The 10,478-nt window shown below is 62.9% G+C and overlaps 1 protein-coding gene across 1 annotated transcript; it reads left to right on the plus strand.

The window, feature by feature from the left end:
- Nucleotides 1-409: 409 nt before the first annotated feature.
- Nucleotides 410-8,959, plus strand: SLC6A8 (solute carrier family 6 member 8). The gene is made up of 13 exons (XM_003918457.3): nt 410-1,285; nt 2,795-2,926; nt 3,688-3,937; nt 4,375-4,507; nt 5,407-5,541; nt 5,629-5,732; nt 5,828-5,952; nt 6,273-6,385; nt 6,499-6,636; nt 6,715-6,817; nt 6,903-7,003; nt 7,089-7,259; nt 7,428-8,959. Exons 1-13 carry the CDS (start codon nt 655-657, stop codon nt 7,566-7,568), a joined length of 2,277 nt encoding a protein of 758 aa, XP_003918506.2. The 5' UTR covers nt 410-654; the 3' UTR covers nt 7,569-8,959.
- The last annotated feature ends 1,519 nt before the right edge of the window (nt 8,960-10,478 follow it).

The following is a 10,478-nucleotide window of genomic DNA, read 5'->3' on the forward strand; positions in this document are numbered from 1 at the left end:
GGGGATACCAGGAGGAGACGGCTGCAGCCTGCCAGGAGCGGGGAGAAAGGGAGAAAAGGGGAGGCGGAGGGCTGAGGGGGCCCGGGGGACGTCTTCCTAGGGCTGGGAGGGGCCGGCCGGCCGGGAAGCCTGGGCCGCACTAGGGACCGACGACCCTGGGGCGAGGGGCGGCCCGGGGCCCTGCGGGAGGCGCTGCCGGCCGCCCTAGGTAGCAACCATCCGGCCTCCCGCTGGAGCGGCCCTCTGGGAGGGAGGGCAGGGAGGAGAGGTGGGCGGAGTGTGACGAGGAGGGCGGGAGGGAGGGATGCGGGAGGGGGAGGGGGAGGGAGGCCGGCCGGCCACGTGGGAATGAGGCGATAGTGACATCCTGCAGAGTCAGTTTTAAGCGGCGGCCGAGGGACAGGAAGAGAGGGACAGTCAGGCCTCGGTGGCGAGTTGCTGGGCCACCGCGGCCCCAGGCAGCTGCAGCCGCCGCCGCCGGGAAGGAGGGGGCGAGGCGCGCCCGGAGCTGCCCCGTCGCTGTATCGCCACCCCGCCGCTGCCGCCACCGGAGTCGCGGGCAAGCCGGGCAGCTGCTGTGGGCCCCGGCCGGGGCGGGGGGCGCGGGCCGCAGGCCCCTGCTCCGGCCGCCGCTTGCAGACCGCCGGCGCGCCGATGTCGCCCCGCGCGCTGGGTGGGCCTCCTGGTGGGGCGAGGAGCCGCCGCAGCCACTGCAGCCGCCGCCGCCCGAGCCGCGGGCAGGAGCCTCGGGGCCGCCGCCGCCGCCGCCCGGCGGGCCCGCCGCCGCCCGCTTTGCGCCCCGGGCCCCCGACACTACATGAGATTCTTCAGGCTCGCTTTCCAGAGTGCTTCGTGGACTGCTTCGGCTGCGCCGCCTGCCCACACCCCGCCGCCGCCCGCCGCCCCGTCTGGCCCGGCCGCCCCCGGCCCCGGCGGGTCCCGCCCTCGGGGTCCTCCCAGTGCCAGCCCCCGCCTGACCGCCGCCCGCGAGGTGCCGCGACCCCGGCCCGGCCGTGCGGCCCGCCAGGGGCCATGGCGAAGAAGGCGCCGGGCAGCATCTATAGCGTGTCCGGCGACGGGAAGACCCCCTCATCGCGCCGGGCCGACGGGAGGGCTGACCAGGGAGCGACAGCACGGACGCAAGGGACACCCGGCGGCCGCCTGGCCGTGCCGCCGCGCGAGACCTGGACGCGCCAGATGGACTTCATCATGTCGTGCGTGGGCTTCGCCGTGGGCCTGGGCAACGTGTGGCGCTTCCCCTACCTCTGCTACAAGAACGGCGGAGGTGAGCGCCCCCGCCCGCCGCGGCCCCCTCCCCCAGCAGGCCGCCGGCCCCCAACGCCCGACCCCTCGGGCCGCCGCGGAGAGGTGAAGTCCGGGCAGAGGGTGGCCCCCGGGCACGCGGGGGTCGGGGCCGCCCCTCGTCTGCCGCTGCCACTTGGTGGCCGGGCCGGGCGCCTCCACCCCCCTAGCAGTCATGTGCCTGGCAGGGTGGGGGGAGGGGGCCGGCGATGCCCGCGGGGCTGCCCCCCAGACTCGCGGGCTGGGAGGAGCGATTGGTCGCCGAGGTGGGAAACCAGGCCTGCGCCTCGGGGTCTACGCGAGGTAAGGAGCCCTGGCTGCCCCCGCGGGTCGGGCACACAAGCGGCATATTGTGTGGGCCCCCCACGTGTGCACACACACGAACACACACACACACAATGGGCCACTCTGTCCCTCCCCTGCCCTCCCCACCCCTCGCGGCCCTCCCGCCCCTCCCCTCTGGCCCGGGCCTGGAACACTGGGTGCCCGAGCCAGGCTTGGGAAGCCTGCGGCCTGGCCCGCCTGGCGCCGCCACTGGACACACTGCATGCACGTCCCATGCCCGCCCGCCCGGGCCCAGCTTAGCAACAGCGATGGGCACGAGTGTGTCCTATGACTACAAAACAGCACTGGGGTTGCTGGAAGCTGAAGTGACCCGGTGATGGGTGGGAAACAGAGGTCCAGAGCAAAGGCCTTTGCCCAAGGTCAGGAGAAGGATGCTGGGACCTGGAGTCAGGCAAGTTGCAGCCAAGCTCAGCCTCTGAGTAGTGGAGGGAGCCCAGCCAGGGCAAGGGTAGGAGGCCTAGAGAGAAGGGGGCGGTGGCACCCGGCTCTCCCTGCCCTTCTGCCACCCTCACCCCAGCCTGCTGGCCAGGGCCTGTGTCTGGCCTTGCCTATATGCCTATCTCCTGCAGAGCCTGACTCCCTGGGCTTGCTAAGGCCGGCCTGGCCCCTCTTCCCACACCTGTCTCCCTCTGTCCTTGCACATCGCCATCCCACCAGCAGGAGACTGCGACCCACCCACCCTCTGCCTTGGACCTCACATTTGCAGGCAGGCGTCCAAGTGCAGGACAGTCACGCTCCCTGCCTTTGGACAAGCCCCCCAGGCCTGATCACCCATCCTTGGCGCACATACCCCACTGTGCTGCCTGAAACAGGGAACTGCGGCACTAGGGACAGCCTGCATGTCTGAGCGTGTGTCCTCCATGGCCATCACCCCAAGTGACCATGGGGGTGGAAGCCCTGTGGGCCTAGGGCCCCTCTGCCACCCAGGGAATAGGGCTCCAATGGCTCAGGGGCTACTGTAGCCCCTCTTCAACACACTCAACCCACCCCCACAAGACTCCACCTGGGGCCTGAGTCAGTGGCCACCCCTACACTGACTCACCCAGTGGGAAGTTGTGATGGGGCCTTTGGAGTCTGGGCTGGCCCGCTGGGCCTGGGCAGCCTGGCTGGGGGCCACCCTGAGTTCACCCTGTCCCTCCACCCCCAGGTGTGTTCCTTATTCCCTACGTCCTGATCGCCCTGGTCGGAGGAATCCCCATTTTCTTCTTGGAGATCTCGCTGGGCCAGTTCATGAAGGCCGGCAGCATCAATGTCTGGAACATCTGTCCCCTGTTCAAAGGTGAGCGGCCCTTTTCCCAGCTGGCTGCCACTTGAGAGATCTTTTTCCTGTCCTGAGTACCAGGCCTGGGGCCACGTGATAGCGCCCCAGTCTCAAGGGGGGAGCCTGGAGATGTTCAGGCTGCACAGTGAACTTGGGGAAGCGGGGACTAGAGGGGGCATAGGCAGCTCCACAAGGCAAGGACAGGCCAGGCATAGCCGGGCTGGGGGCAGACCCGCCCAGCACACTTGGCTTTCTAGGTAGGTCCTACTATTACTATCCCCAAGGACGCGGGGGCACAGAGTGGAGCAACATACTGAGGTTGCCCACTGCGGGGGCAACTGTCTCCAACACTACCTTAGGCTACTAGAAACCGCCCCCCCAACCGACCACCACCACCAGCTGCTGTGGACTGGAGGCTACTGGGTGGCTAGGCGGAGGCTTGGACCTCCTGGAACCGCCATGGTGGCAGTGGGACCCGCAGAAAGGGGCCAGATGTTGTGAGGTTGGAGACTCAACAGCACTTGGTCACATGGGGACGGGGAGAGGGGCTCGCTCTGCCTTGGGTTTGGGGGGCGGCTGGAGGAGAGGAGACAGGCTGGGGAGTCAGCCTAGTGTTGGGGCTCACACAAGGGGGAGTCCAGGGGGGTCAGGAGCACCACACAGAAGGCTCCAGGAGGACAGACGGTGGGAGCATTGCCAGCCCGGGTCGGGAGATAAAGGGGTGGTGGAGGGAGGTGGCCAGGAAAGAATTCACATGGCAAGGACTTCCCCGGCCCCAGGCCTGGGCTACGCCTCCATGGTGATCGTCTTCTACTGCAACACCTACTACATCATGGTGCTGGCCTGGGGCTTCTATTACCTGGTCAAGTCCTTCACCACCACGCTGCCCTGGGCCACATGTGGCCACACCTGGAACACTCCCGACTGCGTGGAGATCTTCCGCCATGAAGACTGTGCCAATGCCAGCCTGGCCAACCTCACCTGTGACCAGCTTGCTGACCGCCGGTCCCCTGTCATTGAGTTCTGGGAGTGAGTCCGGCACCTCTGGGCCAAGCCCATCCCATCCCCTAGGTCTCCCTCACATGGCCTGGCTCCAGGGGAATGGCCCTGAGTGGGGGGCCAGGGTGTTGCCTGGCAGTCCAACCTGGACCCTGCCTGCCCTCAGAGAGTCCTGGGGCTAGCCCCAGGGGCTGGGCCAGGTCAGGCCTCGCTCTTGGGTTCGGCAGCCTATCACTGTCCTGGTCACTCCCACCAGATGGGGGAGCTGGGGCTGCATGTGGGGTGGGATGGGAGTGGCCTCCCAATGGCCAGGGGCTCTTGGGCTCCAGGCCCAGCCCAGATGGACAAAGAGGGACCCGCTGAACCCTGGGCTGTAGGAGAGAAAGGAGCCACAACTCCTGGGGGTGGACCCTGTGGCTCCATCCTCTGCTGGCACAGGCCTCAAGGGACCTCCCTCCCTCCCCTAGGAACAAAGTCTTGAGGCTGTCTGGGGGACTGGAGGTGCCAGGGGCCCTCAACTGGGAGGTGACCCTTTGTCTGCTGGCCTGCTGGGTGCTGGTCTACTTCTGTGTCTGGAAGGGGGTCAAATCGACGGGAAAGGTACCACTAGAGGCATGCAGCGGGGAGGGTGTCTCAGCCCTGGGAGCTGGATGTCTGTGCCAGGCACACCTGTGGCAACAGGAGGTGACCAGACAGGGTCTAGCCCTAAGGAAGGGGGAGGTACTGAAAGCCAAGCAACGCTCCCCACCCTCCACATCCAGGGCCCGGCAGGTACTGCCCCTTCCCTGTGCCCATCACCCCCACCGGTGCCCTCCTGCCAGTCTCTGACTCTTGTGACAGTCTGGGTGGACCTGGTCTGACCATCTGTTACCTGCTTGTCTTGCCTTGGGGACCCAGAGCAAGGTCTGGCCACATCCCCTGGGGGCTCCCGGTCAGGCTGGGGAGTCACCTGAACAAAGAAGACAGTGTCTAGAGCTGTGGGACATGGCCAGGTCCCTGGGGGACAAGGTCCCCAGAGCAGCATGTGGGAAGAGGGGGCAGATGGTGTGGCGGCCGCATCTCGCCTGCCTCTGCCTGGCCCAGTTCCACTCTCCACCTGCTCAGCCCCCACCTCTCTCCAGAAGAGGAGGGGACCCGGCCCTGATCCAATACCCTGCTCCCTGCCTGGGCCTCCCACACCTGCACTGCCCACACACGCACACAGCCCTCACTCCCCACATGCTCCACGCCTCCTGTCCCCACTGAGGAGAGCTCCCAGAGGCTCACCTGCTCCCGAATGACATGCATCCTGCAGACAAGGTGCCCAGAGAGCTTCCCCCTGCAATTGCCAGGGCTGCCAGGGCCCAGCCTTGCCCCTAGCTTCCTCTGGTGGGAGCCATGGCTCCGAGGAGAATGGGGACCTCTGAACATACCTGTCCGCAAGGGGGACCGGAGGCGCCGGGAGTGGGGGTGTGAGGGAGGTGGTGCCATGGCGCCCACTGAGCAGCCTGGCCCCCCAGATCGTGTACTTCACTGCTACATTCCCCTACGTGGTCCTGGTCGTGCTGCTGGTGCGTGGAGTGCTGCTGCCTGGTGCCCTGGACGGCATCATTTACTATCTGAAGCCTGACTGGTCAAAGCTGGGGTCCCCTCAGGTGAGGTGGAGGTGGGGAGGCTGCAGCAGGGTGCTGCGGGGGAGCCCTACAGGCCCCTCATGCCTGTGCTCGCCGTACCTCCTCTAGGTGTGGATAGATGCGGGGACCCAGATTTTCTTTTCTTACGCCATTGGCCTGGGGGCCCTCACAGCCCTGGGCAGCTACAACCGCTTCAACAACAACTGCTACAAGTAAGCACCACCGCCCTACTACTGGTGCCCTGCCCTGCCCTGCCCTGCCCTGCCCAGCAGCCTAACCCGTCCACTCTGGCCCCTCCACCCCTCAGGGACGCCATCATCCTGGCTCTCATCAACAGCGGGACCAGCTTCTTTGCTGGCTTTGTGGTCTTCTCCATCCTGGGCTTCATGGCTGCAGAGCAGGGTGTGCACATCTCCAAGGTGGCAGAGTCAGGTAGGGCCCTACCCCTAGCCCCGCCTCCAGAGCAGCAACTGCCACCCAGATGCATGATGTACACGAACACACAATATAAATGCTGAAAAGTGACAAGGATTCAAACGGAACTTGTCAGATTGTGGGCCTGCGGGGACAGGTCCTGGGATTTGTCAATGTTGACAGAGGGAGAAAGGACCTCCCAGCCCCTGCTGCACGACCCAGGGTTCACAGCTCCTGCAGCAGGAGAGGGCATGGGCGCGAGTGTTGCAGGCAGGGCTCAGGGTGCACACAGGGCAGGACGTCAGCTGCAAGGTCTAGAGCCTGCACCTTTCCCACAGGGCCGGGCCTGGCCTTCATCGCCTACCCGCGGGCTGTCACACTGATGCCAGTGGCCCCACTCTGGGCTGCCCTGTTCTTCTTCATGCTGTTGCTGCTTGGTCTCGACAGCCAGGTTTGCATGGAGCTCTGGGACAGGGAGCCAGGAGGGAGGCAGGGTGAGGGCTGCAGGCAAGGAAAGGGGTGGGAGGGTGGTGCGGGGCTCGGCCTGAGCTGCCCTGGCCACAGTTTGTAGGTGTGGAAGGCTTCATCACCGGCCTCCTCGACCTCCTCCCGGCCTCCTACTACTTCCGTTTCCAAAGGGAGATCTCTGTGGCCCTCTGTTGTGCCCTCTGCTTTGTCATCGATCTCTCCATGGTGACTGATGTGAGTGGGGTGGGGGGGTCTGCCTGTGACCTCTGGTGGCCATCCGCCATCCTTCCCTGACTGGGCTCTGTCCCCCAGGGCGGGATGTACGTCTTCCAGCTGTTTGACTACTACTCGGCCAGTGGCACCACCCTGCTCTGGCAGGCATTTTGGGAGTGCGTGGTGGTGGCCTGGGTGTATGGTAGGTCATGGCTGAGGGCTGGGCTGGGGGATGGTGGCAGGGAAGGCAGGTCTCCAGCTCAGCCCTCCCGCCTCTCCTGTCGCAGGAGCGGACCGCTTCATGGACGACATTGCCTGTATGATCGGGTACCGACCTTGCCCCTGGATGAAATGGTGCTGGTCCTTCTTCACCCCGCTGGTCTGCATGGTAAGGGCTAGGGGAGGTGGGGTGGGGTGGGGGGCGAGGCAGGGCAGGGTGGGGGCCCCATTAACCGCAGCATTCTGGTCCATAGGGCATCTTCATCTTCAACGTTGTGTATTATGAGCCGCTGGTCTACAACAACACCTACGTGTACCCGTGGTGGGGCGAGGCCATGGGCTGGGCCTTCGCGCTGTCCTCCATGCTGTGTGTGCCGCTGCATCTCCTGGGCTGCCTCCTCAGGGCCAAGGGCACCATGGCCGAGGTAAGGCTCCCGCCTGGCCCACCCTCCCCTCCCCTGCTGTGAACATTCAACCCGGCCTGCTTCCTAGCCAGGGAGTGACCCCAACTAGGGTGGCAGGCAGTGGGAACTGGAGAGAGGCAGAGGAAGTCAGTGACCCTGGGGGCTTCAGCATGTCCTCCTCTCCTGCAGCGCTGGCAGCACCTAACCCAGCCCATCTGGGGCCTCCACCACTTGGAGTACCGAGCTCAGGATGCGGATGTCAGGGGCCTGACCACCCTGACCCCAGTGTCCGAGAGCAGCAAGGTTGTCGTGGTGGAGAGTGTCATGTGACAGCCCAGCTCACATCACCAGCTCACCTCTGGTAGCCATAGCAGCCCCTGCTTCAGCCCCACCCACCCCATCCCTCCAGGGGGCCTGCCTTTCCCTGACACTTTTGGGGTCTGCCTGGGGGAGGAGGGGAGAAAGCACCATGAGTGCTCACTAAAACAACTTTTTCCATTTTTAATAAAACGCCAAAAATATCACAGCCCACCAAAAATAGATGCCTCTCCCCCTCCAGCCCTAGCCAAGCTGGTCCCTAGGCCCTGCCTAGTGCCCCACCCCCAACCCACAGTGCTGCACTTCTCCTGCCCCTGCCATGCCCACCCCCTGCCCACCTCTCCAGCCTCTGCTCTGCAGCACACCCTTGGGTGACCCCTCACCCCAGAAGCAGCAGTGGCAGCTTGGGAAATGTGAGGAAGGGAAGGAGGGAGAGATGGGAGGGGGGAGAGAGAGGAGAAGGGAGCCAAGGGAGGGGCAGCAGAACCAAGGCAAATATTTCAGCTGGGCTACACCCCTCTCCCCATCCCTGTTATAGAAGCTTAGAGAGCCAGCCAGCAATGGAACCTTCTGGTTCCTGCGCCAATCGCCACCAATATCAATTGTGTGAGCTTGGGTGCGAGTGCACGCGTGCGTGACTACGTAGAGTATATATAGATCTCTATCTCTTAGCAAAGGTGAATACCAGATGTAAATGGTGCCTCTGGGCAATGGAGGCTTGTATTTTGCACATTTTATAAAAACTTGAGAGAATGAGATTTCTGCTTGTATATTTCTAAAGAGGAAGGAGCCCAAACCATCCTCTCCTTACCACTCCCATCCCTGTGAGCCCCACCTTACCCCTCTGCCCCTAGCCAAGGAGTGTGAATTTATAGATCTAACTTTCATAGGCAAAACAAAAGCTTTGAGCTGTTGCGTGTGTGAGTCTGTTGTGTGGATGTGCGTGTGTAGTCCCCAGCCCCAGACTGGATTGGAAAAGTGCATGGTGGGGGTCTTGGGGCTGTCCCCACGCTGTCCCTTTGCCCACAAGTCTGTGGGGCAAGAGACTGCAGTTCTCCGTCCTGGGTGTCTGGGCTGCTCACCTGGCCTGTTCAGGCTTCCCACCCCATGCCCTGGGCTGGGCATGCCCCCCGGAAGGGACCCCGGACACGGCTCCCACGTCCAGGCTTAAGGTGGATGCACTTCCCGCACCTCCAGTCTTCTGTGTAGCAGCTTTAACCCACGTACGTCTGTCACATCCAGTCCCAAGACGGCTGAGTGACCCAAGAAAAGCTTCCCCGACACCCAGACAGAGGCTGGAGGGCTGGGGCTGGGTGAGGGTGGCGGGCCTGCAGGGACATTCTTACTGTGCTAAAAAGCCACTGCAAACATAGCAATAAAAACATGTCATTTTCCAAAGCAGGCTCCTGCTTCCGCCTCTGCTGCTCTAAGAAGGGGTTGGGGTACAGGAGGTAGGGGGAACCCCCTCCAACTGGAGCTGCTGCAGTGGGCAAGGCTCTGCTCTGGAGGCCTCTGAGGTCGGCACCCTTCTGGAGAATGGGAAGGGAGTAGGGAAGGCAGCAGCCCAGGGAAAGCCTCATCCACCTGGAGCCTGGGCACTTGGGGAGAGCAGGACAAGAGTGAGCTGGAAAGCAGCCACACCCGTGGGGAAGGGTGGGTGTAAAGCCATGGGTGCTGAAATTTTCAAAACGTTGCCCCAAGAATTTGTCACTGAAAAGGTGCCTTGTGTCACTTGGGCTGGGCTGGTAGCAGCAGAGAGGATAAGTCTTTGCATCAGGGATCAATTTTGAAGGTGGAGCCAATAGGGGCTGTGCATGACCAGGATGCAGCGCTCAAAGAAGAGTTAAGGACAACAGATTTGGCCTGAGCAAGAGGAAAGATGGAGCTGCCAGGTCCTGCAACGGGGAGGCAAGGAGAGAATGGTCCGGAGTCAGCCTTGGGTGTGTCATGCAGGAAGTGTCATCCAAGCGGAGATGTCTAGTTGGCAGGTGGACACAGAAGTTCCAGAAAGTACTGGAGATGGAACTTTGCAAGTTCTTACCACATAGAGATGACACTGAAAGCCCTGAGCCTGGGGAGCTCCCAGGGACGCCACAAGTCCGGAGACAATGAGAGGGGCAGAGGGGAGATGCAGCAGCGATGGGGGAGGATGCCTGAGAGCTGGTGGGGTCCCTTCACATGTCAGGGAGGAGCAGTGGCTGGCTCCATCTGTCCAGTGCTGCTGCTGCTGGTGAAGGACAGTGACCTGCAGAATGCTCACTGGGTCTGGCAAGGGGGCCTGGCGAGGGTGGCTTGTGTGAGGGGGTGCGTGTGAAAGGCTGGTTGTGCGATTGAGAAAAGGGGTGGCAGCAGCTCAGTGTTATCTGCAGATAAAGGGAGAGACACAATGTAGTTCATCCAGACAAGGAAATATGAGCCGGCCTAGAAAAGGAAGGAACTCCAACACAAGATAACATGGCTGACCTTGGAGGACATCTGTGAAATGAGCCATCATAAAGGGACACTTGCTGTAGGGTTCTGCTCCTGTGAGACAGGGCCTTACATGAGAGGAGGGAGATCCACAGAGACAGAGGGCAAGTGTGGGTACCAGGGGCTGGGGACAGGGTGAGGAGTGTTGAGTGGGGACAGAGTGTCAGTTTGAGAAAATAAATTCTAGAGGTGGATGGAAGTGGTGGCTGCGCAACACAGTGACTGCACTTAATGATGGTGAAAATGGCTCATTACATATACATTGATGACACTACATATATGTATGATATATATGCATTTTACCATGAGAAGAAGAGGCGGAGAGGAATTGGAGACAGTGAGTACAGACAGGTCCTTTGAGGGACGGGACCCCACGCACAAGATGAGCATGTGGCACCCCACCCTGAAAGGGCTGGGCGCCGTGGCGGGGCAGAGCAGGCAAGGCAGTGGGCG

The sequence above is a fragment of the Papio anubis genome, chromosome X, assembly GCF_008728515.1.
Source record: "Papio anubis isolate 15944 chromosome X, Panubis1.0, whole genome shotgun sequence".
NCBI classification, from domain to species: Eukaryota; Metazoa; Chordata; class Mammalia; order Primates; family Cercopithecidae; genus Papio; species Papio anubis.

Coding starts and splice junctions, on each gene's coding strand:
- SLC6A8 (XM_003918457.3), top strand. CDS start 655: ATGTCGCCCCGCGCGCTGGGTGGGCCTCCTGGTGGGGCGAGGAGCCGC. Junction 4,508..5,406: donor GGGTCAAATCGACGGGAAAG/GTACCACTAGAG, acceptor CTGGCCCCCCAG/ATCGTGTACTTCACTGCTAC. Junction 6,818..6,902: donor GGTGGTGGCCTGGGTGTATG/GTAGGTCATGGC, acceptor CTCCTGTCGCAG/GAGCGGACCGCTTCATGGAC.